Genomic DNA, 22,399 nt, shown 5'->3' with positions numbered 1-22,399 from the left:
GCTTAGATCATTTTAATGGCTAGAATCGCATAGACAGGCCCTGACTCCTGATAAGGGCTATTGGGACTATATTGTTGACTTTTTCACTGTATTGAGATTTATTGAGAAAAGAAAAGTATTGCAATTACCTTGAAGGGTAGTTAGATAATACTTTTTTCTTTTACTTTTCAATACCAAAAGGGAGGCATAGCAGTGGACTGATTTCTCTAGAACCTTGGTGGCCTAACATTTTGGGAAATTTACTTCTTTTTACTGAACAACAAAGCATCCTGATATATTCTAAAGACTACATTGATGGATTAAGATGACAGTAGAGCTTTTAGGAGGAGACTGAAGGTGGTATCTAGGGCCACTCATAGCCTATACACTGCCTTGTGGGAATTAAGCTTTCCTTCCTTTGGAAAGATGTGGGCCACACCAAAGGGTTGCTTGGTGAGCATAGTACCAGCTGGTTTCATGCAGCTACCCCCTCAGCCCCCAGCCTCTTGTCTGGGAGCATTTGTACAAGACACTGCCATAAGTCATCGACTGTGGGTCTCCGTCTTCTCATCTCTCTGAAATGATGGTTCGTGATACAAGATTCAGGCATTTAGATAGTGCCCTCAAATTTCCTGACAGTAAACAAGTCATTTTGCTTCCAGTATGTGAGCCCCACAGCTTTCCTCTCCATTCTGAGGTCTCTGTCCTTCTTGGGAATGGCTGCAACCTCCTCACAGTATGGCTCCAGATAACATTGCCCCATTAAAGTCTGCAAGGCCAGAGTCAGTACAGGCTTCTTGCCTTCCTTCCTCTGCTCCTCCCATCCTTCAGTATTTGATTTCCCCACTGTGTGTAGGTAGTAAATTGGACAGAGGTAGCCGTTGTCCTTAGGGTTTTCTACTGGTGGAGAAATAGGAAAATACAATTAGAGTTCTGTGTGATGAATGTAATGGCAGAGATAAGCATTTGGGGAATACACAGAAGTAGCTAACCCAAACTTGGGAGTCAGGTGGAGTCATTTTCACCTAAACTGACACTAAGGGATAAATAGGAGTTTTCCGGGTAAGACAAGTGTGTGGGGGGGAGCGGGTGTTGGGGAAGGTAGAAATAGCGGGAAAGATCGGTCAAGAATGTGAGAACACTGTAAGATTTAGCAGCCAGACCATCACAACCCCTTGGAAGTTATGTCCATATGGAGCCCATCCTTCTATCTTTCACTGCCCTCCTGAATCCCCTCTCACTTCCCAGGCTCCTTGGCCTTGTCCATGCCTCTCAAGTCCAATCTTTATTTTCAGGCGCTGACTTTATCCAACCGGGCCAGGAAGCAGTACACCGTTGGAGAAACAGTGAACCTGATGTCTGTGGATGCCCAGAAGCTCATGGATGTGACCAACTTCATCCACCTGCTGTGGTCAAACGTCCTACAGATTGCCTTGGCCATCTACTTCCTGTGGGCGGAGTTGGGACCCTCTGTCTTAGCAGGTGTAGGGGTGATGGTGATCCTAATCCCAATTAATGGAGTACTCGCCACCAGGAATAGGGCTATTCAGGTAAAGAAACAGTCACTGGGGATATGTACATGTTCTTCAAAGTCTAAAGTTTTCTTACTTTATTCTGACTGGTGATTGAAGTTTGGGCAAGGCAAGGCTCATAGGAGACTTGCCACTGTCCCACACGAACTTGGCTTTATCTTCCCTTCCCATCTTCTGACCACTTTAGGGTTCATATTTCCTGTCTTCATTCAAGTCCCTAATTGGAGAGAGAAGAGCTGCCCAGGGACCCTGCATATAACATTTACACACTGCTATGCTGGGCTGTTCTTAAGAAGTAATTATGACCCTGGTTCTCTCATAGCGTTATAAACCAGCCACACAGAGCCGTCACAAGAGCAAACCAGACTTTGTGCCTAAATCCTGGCAATCGACCTTGCTCCCACCAGGTAGCAGAGCTCCCTGTGGACAGTCCTTATCTCTGCCACAAATCATATTCTGGATGGGTGAACTCTATGGTATACGTGACTTAGTCATTCGTTTTGCATTCACTGAGTTACAAATATTGGCCAAAAATTCATTTGGGTTTTTCCTAATGCAGAAAAACCTGAGTGAACTTTTTGGCCAACTCAATATTTTTAAAAATGCTTACTGTACACCCTATTTCTGGGGGAACATGGCAGCAAATTAGACAAGGCTTTTGCTCTCATGAAACTTACAATGGGGTGGAGATTCAGGCCATAAATAAGTAAAAACAAGGAAAATGTCAGCAGTACTATGCAGGGAATTAAACAGGGTGATGTGATCCTAGGGAGTGGTTTTAGGTCACGGGGTCAGGAAAGGCCTCTGAGGAGGAGACACTGAGCTGAACTCTGGAACCTGAGGGTGAGGGAGGAAGACTTGGGTAAAACCTGGGAGGAGGGCACAGTCAGGCCAACACTGTTCAGGCTCAGAAGGGTGGTGAGTGTGGCAGGAGCAGGGAGAGCAAGGAGGAGAGCGGGAGAGAACACAGCCCGTCACTGGGCACCTCAAGTTCTCACCGAGCAACTGCCGCAAGTGCCACTGAGCTTTAGCATCTGAAGCAAAGCTGGACCCCTCACGCGGATGTTTGTTCTGTCTGTTATTCTTTCCTGGCAGGTTAAAAATATGAAGAATAAAGACAGCCGTTTAAAGATCATGAATGAGATTCTCAGTGGGATCAAGGTGAGAAGCTGAGCGTGGGTGGCTCTCTGGGCGCGTGACAGCCACAGTAGCCTCTTGGCCTTAACGACCTGCTTGAGGCTGTGGACTCCTGCTTCTGAGCCTGGGGTGTCCCATGACTCCTGATCCATCCAGCCACAAGTCTCCTGTTTCTTCTGCTACTCCTCTCAGGCCTTCTTTTGATCATGATTTCTATTTATGTATGTTTAATTGTCTGTGTCGTTCTTATAGTTTACAGTAAAGGTTGTCCGATGTGGGCAAAAGTAGACAGAATGCTATAACGAACCCCCATGGACTTGCCACCCAGCTCCAGCAATTATCAGCAGGACCTAACCTGTTTCATCTACATCCCCACTCCCCACTTCACACCTTGCTAGATTATTCAAAAGCAAGTCTCAGATATTTTGTCATTTCACTGGTAAACACTTTGTATGTGTTTCTAAAAGAATGACTTTAACGTAACCACAATACCAATAGCATACCTAAAAACAAATCCTTCTTTGATACCATTAAATTTCCCCAATTGCCTCATACAAGCCTTTTTTAATTTTATTTTTTACTGTTGGTTAGTCTGAATAAGGATCTAAAAACTGCCCATGTGTTGTATTCAGTCAATAGTGCTTCTAATCTACAGTAGCCCCTTGCCTGCCCGCTTCCTGGTCATTTGATGATAGAAGAGTTTGTCTTGTTTCCCATGCTTGCTTGTAAATTGGTGGTTAAATATAGAAACTTGAGTAGATTTAGTTTATTTGGTTTTTGTTTTTGTTTGGGATGGGGTTGGAGGGCTAGGGGTTGGGTAGTGCTGTGTGCTTCCAAACTTAGTGATGGTCAGTGTTTTTGGGGTCCAGGCACTGTCAGCCTGACTCAGCCTTTATTGTTCTTTCACCAAGAGCAGTGATTTGTGGCCCTGGCAGCACATTTCAACCTCCTGGGAGATTTGTAAAACCCACTGAGGTTTGGGCCTTGCTTCAAACCATCTAAATTGAACTCTGGGTGGGGGGTGGGAGGGGTGAGACCCACGCATGTATATATTTTAAAAGCTCCCTAAGTGATTCCAATATGCAGCCAAACCCACTGAGGTTTGGGCCTTACTTCAAACCATCTAAATTGAACTCTTGGTGAGACCAGGCATGTATATATTTTAAAAGCTCCCTAAGTGATTCCAATATGCAGCCAAGGTTGAAAACCACTGTCATAAAGGTTTTAGCAGCCGCTGTTGATCACTACCTTGTTCTGTTATTTCATTGCCAAAGGGTGATGCTTTAATTCCTTTGTTCCTTTGGCATTGCTCAGCGGGAATTCTATAATGAAGAATGATTTTTAATCAACTAGTTGGTTACTCTAAAGTAAAGGACAGGTAGGATAAATACACACTTCTGTCCTCTATTTACTAGCTTTCAAAATACTGCATTTCATCAAATTCTTTTTTAATCTAGACATTTTTTGAATTCATAGACTTTTTTTTTTTTACTTTTTATTTTGTATTAGGGCATAGCCAATTAACAATGTTGTGATAGTTTCAGGTGAAGGGACTCAGACATATATATACACGTATCTATTCTCCTCCAAACCTCCCTCCCATCCAGGCTGCCATGTAACATTGAGCAGAGTTTGGCTGAATTAATGGACTTTAATATTACCCTAAACCTCTTGAAAATTAAGAGCCCCCTTTGAACATCTGATATTTCTGCAGACAGAGCTCTGATATGCCTTACTGCCAATGTAGCAAAATGAGAAGATAGACCTGATTTTGAGTCTTAGCTCTTACCACTCACCAGATGGTGACTTTGGGCAAGTTACTTAGTCACTCTCAACCTGTTTCCTTATTGTTAAAATGGATACAATAATTCTGAAAGAGTAAGCAGCTACTTCTTCCTGGTTTGCCCAGAACTTTCCGGGTTTAGCACTGAAAGCCCTGAGTCCTGGGCAACCCCCTTTAGTGCCAGGCAAATTTTGTCACACTTAGGATTAAGTAAGACAGAGTACATAAAATGCTGTGTACCTTGTAAGCTGTCAACAACTGCAAGCTGCCTTTCTGTTGTTGTTCAATCACTAGGTCATGTCTGACTCTTTGTGACCCCATGAACTGCAACACACCAGGCTTCCTTGTCCTTCACTATCTCCTGGAGTTTGCTCAAATTCATGTCCATTGAGTCAGTTACCTTTCTGTAATCACCCTCTATAAGCTGAATTTGTACCTCCCCAGTTTGGGGGAGTGTTTCCTAAAACCTGTGTGGCGGGGGTTGCACCTGATTTCCTACTGGGGCAACAGTGTAAGCTGTGCACCTCTCTATTATTAGATCCTGAAATATTTTGCCTGGGAACCTTCATTCCAAAAACAAGTCCACAACCTTCGGAAGAAAGAGCTCAGGAACCTGCTGAGATTTGGGCAGTTGCAGTCTGCAATAATGTTCCTCTTATACTTGACTCCGGTGCTGGTGAGTGACAGGAGTCAGTTGACGGGGTCAGCGTCCTGGAAAGAAAGGTCTGTTTAGATAGATGAGAGGTGCCTAGCACCTCTAGGCCTGACCCTGAAATCCAAGGAACTCTGACCCACTCCTTAAGTCATCATGCTGTCCTTCCTACCTCACGGCCCCTAGATCTAGTTTCACCCTTAGAAACAGTTTGATTACCTGGCTGCCTGGAGTAACTACAGGGTTAGTTCAACATGAATGTGGTATCTAGGCATGGTCTGCATGGGAAGGCTTCTCATCTGTAGGAGGAGGAATGCTGATCATAGGAGCCAGGATTCTCAAGCTCTGGTCCTAGCAATGCCATTAGTTGACTTTGTGACCTCAGGCAAGATAGTTCCTCCTCTTCTGGGCTCAGATTTCTCTGTAACATGAAAGGTTGAGATAATCCCTGAGACTCCTTCAACTCTGATACAGTACTTAGAACAAGGCTACTTGATCCCTTTCGGAATAGACCACTGATGGTTCTTCTTTTCCAGGTGTCTGTGATCACGTTTTCTGTTTACGTCCTGGTGGATAGCAGTAACGTTCTGGATGCACAGAAGGCCTTTACCTCCATCACCCTCTTCAATATCCTGCGCTTCCCCATGAGCATGCTCCCCATGCTCATCTCCTCCATGCTGCAGGTGGGTAGGGCCTCTCACCGCCAGCTGAGTGTGCTCAGTGGCTCAGTCGTGTCAGATGCTTTGTGACCCCATAGACTGTAGCCCACCAGGTTCCTCTGTCAGTGGGATTGTCCAGGCAAGAATACTGAAGTGGGTTGCTGTTTCCTTCTTCCCCTGGTTAAAAACCTTAGATTCCAGAATGACTGGTATGTCCTATCTCATTTCCAAATTCTGCTAGTGAACCTTCACTTAGAGAGATTGGTTTGGTCTCTGGAGACCAACAGCATGATTTAATAAAGTCACAATTTCTTTGAACCCCCGTTTTTCTGACTATAAACTCAGGATAACCATACCAATCTCATATACCTAACAGGGAGACAAGGTTTTGAGAGTGTTTAGTGAGACTATTACAATTAGCTCTGCTCCTGGAACATTTCTAAGCCCTTTTCTTGGTTCAGTTTCCAGCATCTTAGGGTATTTATAAATCATTAGGGAAATATGGCACAAAAGGAGAGAAAAGGCTTCTCTCTCTCAATTAAAAAAAAAAGGATGGCTACACCAAGTCTTAGTTTTTTGTTGCAGCATGCTAACTCTTAGTTGCAGCATGCAGATCTAGTTCCCTGACCAGGGATCAAACCTGGATCCCTGAACTGGAAGGACGGAGTCTTAGCCACTAGATCAGGGGACTTCCCTTTGTCCAAAGACTTCTCTTTGTGTGAAGCCACATGGTGGTAAAACCAAATGCAATCTGGGAGCCTCAAGCTGTCAGAAAACTAAGTTTGGAATCCAGTAGGCTTAAGATAGTCCAGAGGGAGTGTCTGGGTCCTGAAAACTGAGCACAGTCACTGAGATGGACCAGGTACCAGGCCTCAGGAGGATGTTCCCAGGGAGGTGGCAGACTGGCGAGGCAGCCAGGATGACAAAGTGTGGTGACCTGTGTTCATCCAGAGGTGACTGGCTTCAGAGAGTTCAGGCCCTAGGAAGGACCAGGGTTTAGGAGGAGCCCTTCTGGCCCTGGAGGGTGTTAAGAAGGCTGGTAGATCTGGCTGAGAAAGAAACAACACGCTCTTTTTAGAGTCGGATGGTTTATCACATTGATAGCAAAAGCAGGATCAACAAACGTGACAACTCTCTGCAAAACAAAGGAGCCAGATGAGCAGGCGAGTGGGCAGTGAGGCCCTCTACAGGAGCTGATCCACACCGCAGCCATGCAGTTCTAGAGCCCACAGTTGTGCTTCAAAGAGGGGGCGAGGCAGAAAGTGCAATGCCTGCTTAGCCACTCAGTCATGTCTGACTCTTTGTGAGTCTTTGAACTGTAGCCCACCAGGCTCCTCTGTCCGTGGGATTTTTCAGGCAAGAATATTGGAGTGGGTTGCTATTTCCTCCTCCAGGGGATATTCCCGATGCAGGGATTGAACCTCCTACATCACAGGCAGATTCTTTACCTGCTAAGCCATCGGAGAAGCCCCCCAAAGTGCAGTACTTCCTCAGAACCCAGGTCGTGACAAGAAGCTGTCTCGTGACAGCCTGCCTGGAAGGGAGGAAGTGAGAAACATCCTTGTAAATCCCCCCAAGTTCTCCTGTTCCTGGGGGACCACAGGGCAACCTGCCAGTGCTTAGGTCACTTGCAATTTAAGCCTGGCCTAAGTGGAGATATGCAGAAGGCAATGGCACCCCACTCCAGTACTCTTGCCTGGAAAATCCCATGGACGGAGGAGCCTGGTAGGCTTTAGTCCGTGGGGTCACGAAGAGTCGGACACGACTGAGCGACTTCACTTTCACTTTTCACTTCCATGCATTGGAGAAGGAAATGGCAACCCACTCCAGTTCTTGCCTGGAGAATCCCAGGGACGGGGGAGCCTGGTGGGCTGCCGTCTATGGGGCCGCACAGAGTCGGACACGACTGAAGCGGCTTAGCAGCCGCAGCAGCCAGTGGAGATCTGCCAAGTCACTGTGGTTCCATGGCCACTTCCTCCACAGAGGGTCCCAGTAGTGATTCAGGACACTGCCTGGGTCATCAGAACGTGGACTCAAAGAAGAATATGCCAGGGGCCCAGTTACCAGATTCAGACAGAAACTTCATCTTAGAAGGAGGCAGAAAACAGTTTCTGGATCTAGGTCCGAAGCCTGGAGACAGCAGAGTAGAATTAACCTTCCACCCACCCATACCACCACCACCGCAATGAGTTTTCTGAGGGGCTAAAATAGAGCCTCTTAATTTTCCTGTGTTCAGAGTAGGGTGGCTCCTAGAGCTGAGATGTGGCTGAGTCAGGGGTGAGGGAGTTGGGGAGTGGGTAGGGAGCCAGAGATTCCAGCTGTGGTAAATCGCAAATCGTAGGCAAGAAGCCTGGCAGGTTGACTGGTTGACTGTCTGATTCTACATCTAAGGCTGACGACGAAGTCACACTCCTGTGTCTCCTTGTGCTCATCATTGAACTTTGTTCCTCCGTGTCCTTCTCTAGGCCAGTGTTTCCACAGAGCGGCTAGAGAAGTACCTGGGAGGGGATGACTTGGACACATCTGCCATTCGACGCGATTGCAATTCTGGTAAATGAATTTGGAAGTTGCTTCCCATATGTATTCACAGTGCTGGCACCAGGACTTTGATATACAAGGGCAGAGCAGCAGCAAACCGAAGGAAAGGGAAAGCCAGGGGACTTATCTTGCATCTATATTTGCACTGGTATTACTTAAATTTTGCATTCATTTAGAACAGATTTCTTAGCCAGCCAGATTGCCGAGCAAAGCTGGGCCAGCTGTTTTGAGAATAAGTGGGGAATCCTGCAAAGGATCCAGAAAACAGAAGTCATGATGGAGCCAAGTATGTGGAATTGGGAGGGGAGGCTGAAGTGAAAGAACACACGGGTTCCAAAGGTTTAAGGACTGAGGGGCATTCATAGCCAGAGCAAGCCATGGTTCTGGAATCCAGGGCAGGAGTGGCTGAGCTTGTATATGGAAGTGGAATTTATACAACAGACTAGGCAACAGAGGGCCTGGGAATGAACCCAGAGTGTCTGTAGATCAACAGTCTGGGCTATCAACTGGCTTGGGACTCCTAAGTAAATAAAGGACTTTGTATGCAGGCGACACTTGGTCTCACCCCTGGGGCTTTCATTTGCCTCTTGACAGCTCAGGATTTATCACCAGACAAAGGCAGGCTCTTCTGGAGGAAGGAACAAGGGACACATGAAGGCTGAGAAAAGGCAGACAGACATGCGGGGACCTACATCTGACTTAAAGACAGGAATTTTTCTCAACAGATAAAGCTGTGCAGTTTTCGGAGGCGTCATTTACCTGGGACCATGATTTGGGTGTCACAATCCAAGAGTGAGTTGCCCCCTTTTCTTCTTGCTGTATTTTAAGATTCTCCTTGCTGGTCTTGTTATAGGGAAATTCCATATAATATACCACATGGGGAAGCAAGCTGTGCCCATGTTCAGTTAGATACTAGTGCAGGCTAAATCCCTGGAGGGATAAACTGGCTGCAGTCGCTGTGACTGCGCCTGCCCTCCTCCTCCCCCCGCCCACCGCCGCTTTCCTCCTGGGGGACAGTACAACTGAGAACCTGTGAAGACATGTGTTCTCCAGATTGTGGATGGAGGTAGTGCAGGCTGGCAGGTAGCCTAGGTCTCTGGATGTGCCAGAGGATACTCACGAGAACCTAAACTCAAGTTCACTTATTCACTGAAGAATAGTTTTCATGAAGGACCCAGAGGGGATGATGTGAGCTGCTTCTATACTCAACTTCAGATCTGGAATTTTTCATTTACATAACCCCTTCTCACATTCTGCCCTGTAGGTCACCCCCTGCCTTAAGCCAACCCTTTCTTGCCACACTCCTGCATGTAATGTGTTCCTTAAGCACTACGTGTGTGAGCACACCAGCTTCATCACGAGCACAGTGCCACAGAGTACGCCAGGAGCCCGAGCAGGCCAGGCTTTCTCACAACTGATTACACCTAATAGTCTTCCCGCCACTTTCCACACTCTCTCTTGCTTCTCCATCCTCTAACATGGACCCTGGAGCTTGCCTCAGCATATGTCAGTCCAGAAGCCCTGAGCCCTCCCAACCTGAAAGCCTCAACTGTATGAGAGAGGAGAGTGGACACAGCTCCCACTTTGCTGGTAGTATAAGTCTAGAAGGAGTCCAGCTGGGTGGGCAGGTTCAGAAAGCCTGAGAACAAGTTCCTAATGTTCTAGGAACTTAAATATTAGGACTAGAACAGAGAGTTTCCTGGAGCCTGGCCCAGTGTGGGCCCCTACCCAGCCACACTCAGCCAAATCTCCAGGGAAGGGGGCAGGACATCTGTGCGCTCAGTGAGTATTTATTGAATTGCTCTTCTCATTGAATAGTCGAGTTTGGGATGCATTACTCTGTCCCAGCCCCATTAGTTTAGAAATTGAGAGTCCAGGAGAAGTGAGACTCTAAGATCACACAGCTCAGCTGTAGCAGAGTTGGGATTTGAACAAATAGGGTCTTGTTCAATGGTGCCACATAGTTCTGAAATTATTTTACCATTGGAAACTGGCTTTTTGCACAAACAGCTTATAAATTAAGCCTTACTCTCTAAAGTCTTGGAGGAAAAAAAAACAAACATTAGAGGACTACTTTGAAACTTTGTATATTCAAGATATATTTTCCAATCTTGAAGGAAAATCTCCTTTGGCATCTGAGAAGTCCTTTGGGCATCTGAGAAGTGGCGTGAACGTCTACCCTCCACTTCCTTCAAGTACACTTCTCTCTTTCAGTGTGAACTTGGACATTATGCCAGGCCAGCTGGTGGCTGTGGTGGGCACTGTAGGCTCTGGGAAATCTTCCTTGATGTCAGCCATGCTGGGAGAAATGGAAAATGTCCACGGGCACATCACGGTCAAGGTGAGAAGGAAAGCCAAGGAGAAGACTTCTGACACTCAGATGTGGGCGGTGCTGAGTGCTGCCTTCTCGTAGGGAGAAACAGTTAGAATCTGATAACCGCTCCTGTCAGGCTGCCGTTGGTGGGGTCTTGGAGACATCTAGGAGACTTATAAACTATAGATTCTTTGCCCTACCCCACATATATAATCATATTCTGGAGTAGATTTTAAAAGCCTGCCTTTTTAATGAGCTCCCCAGGTGATTCTCATGTGCATACTGAAGTTTGAAAACTGGTGAAAGATGTCTTCTTTCAAAGTATAGGTAATTCTACTATAATCCATGTTTCTGAAAACCTCCTTAATCTACAAAATTATACAATAAAAATAAGAGGACTTGGGGAAAGAGCTGGAACAGATCATTAAAAATATATGCAGCCAGGCTACCAACAAAACCAATAAGAGCAATAACAGTAAAAACAGTAGCATAGTAAAATCTCCACTGACTGTTGTATCCAGCTTCACAATTGGTTCTGGGCCTCTTGCCTCTTCTTTTGAGAGCTGGGTGTTGGAGGGCACTTTAACAGAGAGGAAATGTTTTCAAGGCATCTCCATCAGCACTCTTAGCTTCACCAGAGAGCTAAATTTAGGGAAAATTATAGGTACTTGGAATCATTTCACCAGCCACTACTTGCACCCAAAAGAGGCATGTCTGTAGATTTTTAGCTTTTCTTCTTAAGATCTTCATATATTGCTAAGCCATTCTTCTTTATTATAAGAAAATATGCCCCTGATTACTTAAAATTGACAAGCCTGGAAAATTTTTAAGAGCCAACACTTCTTCCATGTTATACTGACATTTATTCCCTGATCATTAGTGAGATAGTTTTCATACTGTTCATGAATGCTACAGGAGATCAGTGGAGAAATAACTCCAGAAAGAATGAAGGGAACAAGCCAAAGCAAAAACAATACCCAGTTGTGGATGTGACCAGTGATAGAAGCAAGGTCCAATGCTGTAAAGAGCAATATTGCATAGGAACCTGGTCCATTAATTAAGACAAATTGGAAGTGGTCAAATAGGAGATGTCAAGAGTGAACATCGACATTCTAGGAATCAGTGAACTAAAATGGACTGGAATGGGTGAATTTAACTCAGATGACCATTATATCTACTGTGGGCAGGAAATCTTAGAAGAAATGGAGTAGCCATCATGGTCAAAAAAGAACCCGAAGTGCAGTACTTGGATGCAATCTCAAAAACGACAGAATGATCTCTGTTCATTTCCAAGGCAAACTATTTAATATCACTGTGATCCAAGCCTATGCCCCAAACAGTAACACTGAAGAAGCTGAACTTGACGGTTCTATGAACACCTACAAGACCTTTTAGAACTCACACCCAAAAAAGATGTCCTTGTCATTAAAGGGGACTGGAATGCAAAAGTAGGAAGTCAAGAAACACTTGGAGTAACAGGCAAATTTGGCCTTGGAATACGGAATGAGCAGGGCAAAGGCTAATAGAGTTTTGCCAAGAGAACGCACTGGTCATAGCAGACACCCTCTTCCAACAACACAAGAGAAGACTCTACATCACCAGATGGTCAACACCAAAATCAGATTGATTATATTCTTTCCAGCCAAAGATGGAGAAGCTCTATACAGTCAGCAAAAACAAGACCGGGACCTGACTGTGGCTCAGATCATGAACTCCTGATTGCCAAATTCAGGCTTAAATTGAAGAAAGGAGGGAAAACCACTAGACCATTCAGGTATGACCTAAATCAAATCCCTTATGGTTATACAGTGGAAGTGAGAAATAGATTTAAGGGGCTAGACCTGATAGAGTGCCTGATGAACTATGGATGGAGGTTCGTGACATTGTACAGGAAACAGGGATCAAGACCATCCCTATGGAAAAGAAATGCAAAAAAACCAAAATGACTGTCTGAGGAGGCCTTACAAATAGCTGTGAAAAGAAGAGAAGCGAAAAGCAAAGGAGAAAAGGAAAGATGTTCCCATTTGAATGCAGAATTCCCAAGAATAGCAAAGAGAAATAAGAAAGCCTTCCTCAGCAATCAATGCAAAGAAATAGAGGAAAACAACAGAATGGGAAAGGCTAGAGATCTCTTCAAGAAAATTAGAGATACCAAGGGAACATTTCATGCAAAGATGGGCTCGATAAAGGACAGACGTGGTATGGACCTAACAGAAGCAAAAGATATTAAGAGATGGCAAGAATACACAGAACTGTGCAAAAAAGATCTTCATGACCCAGATAATCACGATGGTGTGACCACTCACCTAGAGCCAGATTCCTGGAATGTGAAGTCAAGTAGGCCTTAGAAAGCATCACTACGAACAAAGTTAGTGGAGGTGATGAAATTCCAGTTGAGCTATTTCAACTCCTGAAGGATGATGCTGTGAAGGGCTGAACTCAATTATGCCAGCAAATTTGGAAAACTTAGCAGTGGCCACAGGACTGGAAAAGGTCAGTTTTCATTCAAATCCCAAAGAAAAGCAATGCTCAAACTACTGCACAATTGCACTCATCTCACACGCTAGTAAAGTAATTCTCAAAATTCTCCAAGCCAGGCTTCAGCAATATGTGAACCATAAACTTTCAGATGTTCCAGCTGGTTTTAGGAAAGGCAGAGGAACCAGAGATCAAATTGCCAACATCCGCTGGATCATCGAAAAAGCAAGAGAGTTCCAGAAAAACATCTATTTCTGCTTTATTGACTATGCCAAAGCCTTTGACTGTGTGGATCACAATGTATTGTGGAAAATTCTGAAAGAGATTGGAATACTAGACCACCTGACTTGCCTCTTGAGAAACCTATATGCAAGTCAGGAAGCAACAGTTAGAACTGGACATGGAACAACAGACTGGTTCCAAATAGGAAAAGGAGTACATCAAGGCTGTATATTGTCACCCTGCTTATTTAACTTATATGCAGAGTACATCATGAGAAACGCTGGGCTGGAAGAAGCACAAGCTGGAATCAAGATTGCTGGGAGAAATATCAATCACCTCAAATATGCAGATGACACCACCCTTATGGCAGAAAGTGAAGAGGAACTCGAAAGCCTCTTGATGAAAGTGAAAGAGGAGAGTGAAAAAGTTGGCTTAAAGCTCAACATTCAGAAAACGAAGATCATGACATCTGGTCCCATCACTTCCTGGGAAATAGATGGGGAAACCATGAAAACAGTGTCAGCCTTTATTTTGGGGGGCTCCAAAATCACTGCAGATGGTGACTACAGCCATGAAATTAAAGGACGCTTGCTCCTTGGAAGGAAAGTTATGACCAACCTAGATAGCATATTCAAAAGCAGAGATATTACTTTGCCAACAAAGGTCTGTCTAGTCAAGGCTATGGTTTTTCCAGCAGTCATGTATGGATGTAAGAGTTGGACTGTGAAGAAAGTTGAGCGCCAAAGAATTGATGCTTTTGAACTGTGGTGCTGGAGAAGACTCTTATGAGTCCCTTGGACTGCAAGGAGATCCAACCAGTCCATCCTAAAGATCAGTCCTGAGTGTTCATTGGAAGGACTGATGCTAAAGCTGAAACTCCAATACTTTGGCCACCTCTTGTGAAGAGTTGAGTCATTGGAAAAGACCCTGATGCTGGGAGGGATTGGGGGCAGGAGCAGAAGGAGACGGCAGAGGATGAGATGGCTGGATGGCATCCCGACTCGATGCACATGAGTTTGGGTGAACTCCGGGTGTTGGTGATGACAGGGAGGCCTGGCGTGCTGCGATTCATGGGGTCGCAGAGTTGGACACGACTGAGCAACTGAATTGAATGAGATAGTTTACATTAAATAAACATGCAGCATAGCAGATCAGACTCAACAGATTTATCTCTGTCTCCTAACTCCTTTTAGGGCGTTTTTTCCTGCTAATTCATAACCAAGTTTGTCCTCAAACCCGAGGGCATTTATCCTCGATCTTTTTTTGACATGATCAGATTCATGCATCAGCCTGGTGCCCAAATTTCCATCTCTGAATTCTTACTTTCTAAGATGTCATCTATCTGGTTTCCCCTATCAGTGCTGGCCCTATGTTTGTCCTAGTAAACTCACTAGGGTCTGACTAAAACCCTGTTCTAGAAGCAGCATGTGCATTCATCCTTCAACTTTCAGATCATGGCTAGAGAGTGACAGTCCAAAAAGGAGACTTTAAATGATGCATAGGATATTGACTTTTTCTCCCTAGTTGGTGCAATAAATACATGTACCTTTATAAAGATCAATTGTCCAGTCAGCCTGACATTTTTCCAAAGCTACATTCCATTTGTCCCTCCCACCTCCAGCACCCCCTCCTTCAGCCCTGCATTTCCAGAGGTGCAGAGCAGTCATGTGGTCTAATCCTTCCCATCCAGGGCTCCGTAGCCTATGTCCCACAGCAGTCTTGGATCCAGAACGGCACCATAAAGGAAAACATCCTTTTTGGATCAGAGTTGGATGAAAAGAAATACCAGCAAGTTCTGGAAGCCTGTGCCCTCCTCCCTGACTTGGAAGTGCTGCCTGGAGGAGACATGGCTGAGATTGGAGAGAAGGTACTTGGGACACGAGGGGATCCTGAAGGCTGAAGGAAAAGAGAGAGGATGGTAAAGAGGTGCACGGCGGGGAAATAGTTGATCAATTTTGGTAGTCAAGCCTGGAACAAGCATCAGAAAACTTGAGTTTGCACAAGATTTTGTGCAAATAACTCAGAAATTAAAAATTTTGTACCTGAAAGCAAATATAAGAGTTGTGTAATCTAAAGGAAAGATAATGAACCTAGGACCTGGTTAACTAACCAGCAGCTAACACGAGGTAGATCTCTGGTGGAGGGCCAGAGGCAGACGGGAGCTGTCTGAACTCTAACTCTGTACACTAATGTGGGCCAGAGTAGGGTTCTAATAATCTGCAGTGAACACATAGAAATCTAATACATTATTAAATGCCTTTCTTAAAAGTTAATTTTTAATGACCATTTCATATTATATGAATATAGTATAATTGGTTTACAAATCCCTGATTGCTATTTATTTAAGATGTTTTTATCCTCTTTCCCCATTATTAAAAATAAATATAATAAAAAATATACAGCAGTCTTTTGCAGAAAGGTCTTGAGGTTAGGAGACTGCAGATAACAGCTCTAGAGTGATTTTGTTTCTTAATTCAGCATACATTTCTTGAGTACCTACTGTGTGTCAAATAGTATTTTAAGTGCTGGAGTTATATCCACAAACAAACAGAAAACCCACCCTGATATAGCTCTACATTCTCCTGGGGCAGGAAACAAAAACAACAACAAGATAAGTACATTATATGATATAAAATGATAACCTGGGCACACATTTAATTATTAGGTTTAAAGTTATTTATTTGAATCAGAGATATTTATTTGTATAAAGGAACTTGTGTTCCTTTATACAAGTCTGGCTGTCCACCATGCAACAAAGCCAGCCTACTGACACGGAGCTGTGGTACAGGAAAGTACAGTTTATTGCAGGGCCAAGCAAGGAGAACGGGCAGCTAATGCTCGAAATACTGGAACTCCTCAGTGGCTTTCAGGAGAGGGTTTTTAAAGGCAACATCTGGGGTGAGGGTTGCAGCTTGTAGACTTTCTTCTGATTGGTTGGTGGTAAAGTGACAGGGTGCTATTTCAGGACTCTTAATCACCAACCTTCTGGTTCCAACCAGTTTCATTCAGGTCTAAGTGCTTATGGTCAGCGTGCAGTTAGCATCCTCCAACTGCATGAGAATTTTTGTTTCTGCAGAACAATTTAGAGATATGCAGATTGTTACATATCCCCCTTAAGGAGGAGCTGGGGCTCTGTTTTATAGCTGAACTATTGTTTCTTGACTGCTTTTCCTTTGTTTCCACATTCCCTCGCTTCCCTAATTAGTAACTGCTTGGAACTCAGGAAGGCCAGGGAGACGAAAGCTTTTTTCTTTTTTTTCTACAAATAAGAAACGGGACACAGAGGGGCTTTTGTACCCAGGAGGTTGCCCTGCAGGGTCCTGCTTTGTTTCAATCCTCCCTTTTATATTCCTTAACTTGAGGGGAACAGGTATGAGCCAAGAATGGGAATAAAGTTTTGAATAGAGATGTTTATCATAAATTCAGTAGAAGAACTCAGTTTTAGGGGGACTCAGTTTCAGTACTTAATGTAAATTCTTTTCTTCCTCAGGGTATAAATCTCAGTGGGGGTCAGAAGCAGCGGATCAGCCTGGCCAGAGCTACCTATCAAAATTCAGACATCTATATTCTGGATGACCCTCTGTCAGCTGTGGATGCCCATGTGGGAAAACATATTTTCAACAAGGTCTTGGGTCCCAATGGCCTATTGAAAGGCAAGGTGAGAACTTATTTAAAGTGATGAAGACATGAAGAAGGGCACACATCTCCTAGGACTGCTGGGTCCTAAAGCAGATTCCCTTATTTCCCTGCCCTCCTGGGCTGCTGAGGAGATAATATCCTGCTGGTCTTGCAGGAAATGGCCTGGTGAGGTCTCCCATCTAGTGGTCATAGCTTATGTGAGAACTGGGTAATTTGAGCCTTATTCTCTGGCTCCAACATTGAGCTATTCTCTGGCTCCAACATTGAGCCTCTTATTAATTAAGGGTGATTAATTATGATTAAAAAGTCCTTAGAGATCTGTCATATAGGAAGAAATATGTTTGATTTTGTCACTAGTTCCTGGCATAGAACTTGCTGTTGTTCAGTTGCTCAGTTGCGTCCAACTCTGCAATCTCATGGACTGTAGCACACCAGGCTTCCCTGTCCTTCACCATCTTCTGGAGCTTGTTTAAACGCATAGTCCACACGTGATGGGAGGACAAGTGATGGGAGGGCTGGAATTTTCAACACCAAACACCAGCCTCTGGAGAGAGGAAGATGGGCAAGATGTTGGAAGCATTCCCTCCAATAGCAAGTGTAGAGTGGGGGCTGGCAGCACTCTGTCTTGTGTTTGGCTTGCTCCCTTCAAGATTTTTTTGAATGCTTCCACTCAGGCTGGTAGGATTGACAGGGCAGCTGTCCCTTTGAGGCCTTTTACGTCTCTCTCAGATCAGTGAGTCAACGGGAACTCACTTTCCCTCCTATTTTTGGTCCTGCTTTCTGTCCTTAAAGCTAATTGGCTGCATTCATTCTTAAACTGAATACCCACTCTGGGGCTGGTTCATTGCAAAGACTGGGCAAGCAGATGAAAAGCTCTCGTCTCTGCTCTCAAGTGACTTATCTAACTGGCAGACATATCAAAAAGCAAGCAATAATATTATAACACAAGAATTATTTTTAATGGCAATCTATACAAACTACTATCTGGAGGGTTTCCCAGGTGGCTCTCCCAGGTGGCTCAGTGGTAAAGAATCAGCCTGCAAAGCAGGAGACTCAAGTTTGATTCCTGGGTTGGGAAGATGCCCCTGGAGAAGGAAATGGCAACCCACTCCAGTATTCTTGCCTGGGAAATCCCATGAACAGAAGAGCCTGGCGGGTTACAGTTTATGGGGTTGCAAAAGAGTCAGACATGACTTAGCAGCTAAACCCCAACAACATATAAACTACAGAGGAAACATTGGAGAAATACCCAGTTCTTGCCTGGGGACTCAGGAAAGGCGACCAAAAGGGCTGGCTTTGAGCTGAGACTCAAAGATGGGCCTCTCCTGCATCTTCGTGATACGAGTGACCTAGTGTCTGTGGGGCTGTCTGTAGAAAGCAGAGGCAGTGGGCTTGGGCTATTGCACCAGAGGCTCATCTCAATACCATGACCCCTATTTGAGCCTCATTACTCATCTGCAAGTGTTCATCTTTCTTTGAGTGGAATCCCTGTGTCAGGAGTCAGTGTGGTCCATAAATAGACAACAATACAAGGAGTGCCAAGTCCTCCACACCAGAGAGGGCCTGGGCCAAAGACAAAGGTCCTTGACCTGTAATGTTCCTAACATGCTGAAATAATCTGGGCAGTTCTTGTTAGATCAGTGGTTTGCTGATTAGTGAGAGGGCAGTTAGTTTTGCGTGCCTCAGTTGTACTGATAGCCCTTTATCTCAAGTGACATCACTAAGCCTGACTCTTGGCTGCCCAGAAAGCTGGAGGGAAATGTGTGCAGGGCAAACCTCACTGTCACTACAGGAAAATAACTGAATATATTCATGATGACAGGAGTCTCGTTTTACACACACAGTCAGATTTTAGGATGAGATGCTGGGAAGTAAAGAGAAAGTAAAAGAAAAAAGGTTAAGTGGTCAGGGCCGCATTTGGAAGCAAAGCCCCACAGTGACTCTGTTTTTCCTTTTCAAGAGTAAGCTAAAGAAGGTGGTCACAGGATCGTCAGCACAACTTGCTGTTATTTTTACAGACTCGAATCTTGGTGACACACAGCATTCACTTTCTTCCCCAAGTGGATGAGATTGTGGTTGTGGGGAATGGCACCATCATGGAGAAGGGATCCTACAGCACTCTGCTGGCCAATAAAGGATTATTTGCTAAGAATCTGAAGACATTTGTGAAACAGACGGGTCCTGAAGATGAGGCCACAGGTATGTGAAGAGGACTGGGACAGGATAGAACTTGGGTATGGAAGGGACGGGAGTAGAAAACTACCACTATTTGCCTGCTGACCTGCTCAGCACCCAGTGGACTAGATGCGGAAGTGAGTTAGCCAGAGATCCAATATCTGTTCTTCCTGTGTTTTGGGTCTCTGTAAAGAAACACAAACATAGACATTTTTCATGTGAGCCAAACTAGGGGCCCATCCAGCTCATCTGGCCTCTGACATGTAGTCATAGGTTACTCTTTAGAAAATGGGGCTGCCCTGATAGTTCGGTTGGTAAAGAATCTGCCTGCAGTGCAGGAGACCGCAGTTTGATTCCTGGGTCAGGAAGATCCCTTGGGGAAGGGATAGGCTACCCACTCCAGTATTCTTGGGCTTCCCATGTGGCTCAGCTGGCAAAGAATCCTTCTGCACTGCGGGAGACCTGGGTTCAATCCTTGGGTTGGGAAGATCCCCTGGACAAGGGAAAGGCTACCTACTTCAGTATTCTGGCCTGGAGAATTCCATGGACTATACAGTCCATGGGGCTGCAAAGAGTCGGACATGGCTGAGCGACTTTCAGTTCAGTTACAAGATGACTGGAGGTATGGGGTGATTAGCTCTTGTGGGAGAGAAGAGACACCAGGGGCAGGAGTGACCCCCTTTTAGGGAATGCCCTACTTCACATATTCCACCCTACCTATTCAAACTCATTAAAAGCACTTCCTGGACAGCTTCATAATACCTGGTATTAATAGTGTACTGCTAAATCATTGCTAAGCCCTAACAAAGGGATCTTGACTAACATACCAAACACCGCTGGGTGTTTCAAAGCAGAACAGAATGATGGCAGTTGCATAGTGTCACAATATACCACAGGAATGGCCCCAACCTAATACAGGACCACTGGGGTCACTGATTAGTTCCAGGCAGTAATGGAGCCCTGGTCTCTGAGGTCCCTCCCAAGAACCTGCCAGGAGTCATCCCAGGCATGGTTCTGGGTATCTGCTTCAGGTGGCAATTACCAACAGGAGGTCAGGGCTGAGAAAGCAAGATCTGCAGGGGCATTCTGAGAGTCAATCAGAAGAGGTAGAAACTTCAGAGCCTAGAAGTGGGAGCACATTCAAGCCTTGAGGTCAGAAATATGTGATAGTTTTAAACCACAAGAGTCAGAAAGAAAAGCCTAAACCAGGAAGTCTATAAACACTGGCAAGACAGTGTTTATAGAAACGAAGACTGACCTTTGGTGTCTTCGATGACCTTAGGATGGTGTGGGCTACAGGGACTGGGAGCCAGTGCAGGAAAGTTGAGCAGGGATACCAGCAGGAAGGAGGGGGTCAGAGCTTTCCATCAGCCTTTATGTGCTCCGGGGATTGGCCTGGAGAAAACAAAAAGCGCCTGCCTGGGGACTGGTCTCCAGCAGAGGGAAGGGTCTGATGCTGGATCCCCTGAGTTACCGCTCAGTTAACCACATCACCTCAACCTGTACAGGTTTCTCATTCTAATTCTCAACTTTTTTCTTCTGATTTGCCTGGATGTGAGTTCTGTTTATCTAAACCCCCAGGGGTAGACGGCCCCTTTGAAGAATCCTGTCTTTTGTGTACAGAGAGAGTTTGCAAACCCTTCGTTTGGGTCACACTGACAGGCCATTTCTGAGAAGTTGTGTAAGCCGCAGTGCCTGGCATGCTGTTGTGTGGTTTCCAGGGCTCAAGGTACAGACCCCAGACGGTAGAAGAAAGGAAAGGGCAAGAGGGCAAGGTAACCTGTGTCAATGTGGGCTCAGTGTTTCCTAATTAGCCATTGTAACAAAACACTACAAACTTGGTGTCTTACACAACAGAAATGTATTGTCACTCACCGTTGCAGAGGTGAGAAGTCCAAAATCAAGGTGTCAACAAGATGTGTTCCTTCTGAAGGTAACAGGGAAGGATCTATTCCAGGTTTTTCTCCGAGTGATTTGCTGGCAGTCTTTGGCATTCTTGGCTATAGATACACAACATCAACCTCTGCCTTCGTCTTCACATGGTTTTCTCTCTTATGCGCATTTGTGTCCACGTTTCCCCTTTTCACAAGGACATCAGACGTATTGGATCAGGGGCCCATCCCAGTGGGCCTAGAACTTCCCTTTAGAGACCCAGATCCAATCCCTGGGTGGGGACGATCCCCTGGAGAAGGAAATGGCAACCCACTCCAGTATTCTTGCCTGGAGAATTCCATGGACAGAGAAGCCTGGTGGGCTACAATCTATGGGGTCACAAAGAGTCGGACATGACTGACTGACTAACACTTTCTTTTCACTTCCTTTAGATCTTGAGACATGGTTTCCTGTTGTTTTCTGAGCATACTTATCATAGCTGACTTAAAATCTTTGTCAGTAAGTCCAACACCTGTGCTTCCTTGAGTACAGTTTCTGCTGACCGCTTTTTTTTCTCTCTCCTGTGTACAACCCCATACTTTCCTGCTTCCTTGTATGTCTCATTTTTTGCTGGAAACTGATCATTTTAATTAGTTTAACAATTCTGGAAATATAAGCTCTCTCCTCTCCTTCCTCCACCAGGATTTGTTGTGGTTCCTCTTCCTAACGCTTAGTTTCCCGAACTAATTCTGTTAAGTCTACATGCTTTATTTCATGCTTTATTTCATGCTTTATTTCATGTGGTCACTGATATTCCTGCTTGGTTGGCTTAGTGGTCAGATGATGACCAAGAGGTTAGAGGTTTCATTAAGTGCTTGCAACCAATAAGTCACTCAGCCTTTGCTGAGAGACTCTGTGGGAATGAGGGGTGGGGGGCATGTCTTTTTTAACAAGCCAGCAGGAACTTGACTGGTGTGGTTGACTGAGCCAGATGGAACTGAGTTCTATCTCAGTCTTTGTTGCCTGCTTGCCCAGAGTCTGAAGTTAAGCCAGAGGTAAGGGAGTAAGACATTCTCAAGTCTTTCTTGGGTAGGTGTACAACCCTACACATATGTTTGACATACTTGATTGCTAGGAATATACTGAAGATATCAAAACTCCCTATGAATATCTTATTCCCCAGATTTTTTTTTAAGTTCTTGGTCGGTTTCTTATTTGCCCCAGCAGTTATCACTGACACAGGCAGCTGAGATGTTAAACAACTGCTGATTATTAGAGCCAATGCCAAGTCAGGCCCAGTAAAGACAAGCCCTGTGAATGGGGTTTTCCAGAGGACTGCCAGGCTGTCGAATAATGACAATTGTCCAGCAATGAGGTTTTGGGCATGTTCTGAACCCACACTGTTCCCTCCAGTAGCTG

General features: G+C 45.1%; 1 protein-coding gene across 1 annotated transcript in view; it reads left to right on the top strand.

The window, feature by feature from the left end:
• ABCC2 (ATP binding cassette subfamily C member 2) overlaps positions 1-22,399 on the top strand; it is a 73,358-nt gene that overhangs the window by 27,517 nt on the left and 23,442 nt on the right. Inside the window, exons 10-19 of the mRNA XM_005698320.3 lie at positions 1,275-1,529; positions 2,607-2,672; positions 4,970-5,107; positions 5,620-5,766; positions 8,208-8,292; positions 9,006-9,072; positions 10,495-10,621; positions 14,985-15,161; positions 16,785-16,952; positions 18,952-19,132. Coding sequence (XP_005698377.2) covers positions 1,275-1,529; positions 2,607-2,672; positions 4,970-5,107; positions 5,620-5,766; positions 8,208-8,292; positions 9,006-9,072; positions 10,495-10,621; positions 14,985-15,161; positions 16,785-16,952; positions 18,952-19,132 — 1,411 coding nt within the window. The remainder of the gene's footprint in view (positions 1-1,274; positions 1,530-2,606; positions 2,673-4,969; positions 5,108-5,619; positions 5,767-8,207; positions 8,293-9,005; positions 9,073-10,494; positions 10,622-14,984; positions 15,162-16,784; positions 16,953-18,951; positions 19,133-22,399) is intronic.

This window comes from Capra hircus, chromosome 26 (genome assembly GCF_001704415.2).
Source record: "Capra hircus breed San Clemente chromosome 26, ASM170441v1, whole genome shotgun sequence".
In the NCBI taxonomy this organism is placed as follows: Eukaryota; Metazoa; Chordata; class Mammalia; order Artiodactyla; family Bovidae; genus Capra; species Capra hircus.
This window is presented reverse-complemented; position numbering and strand designations above follow the sequence as displayed.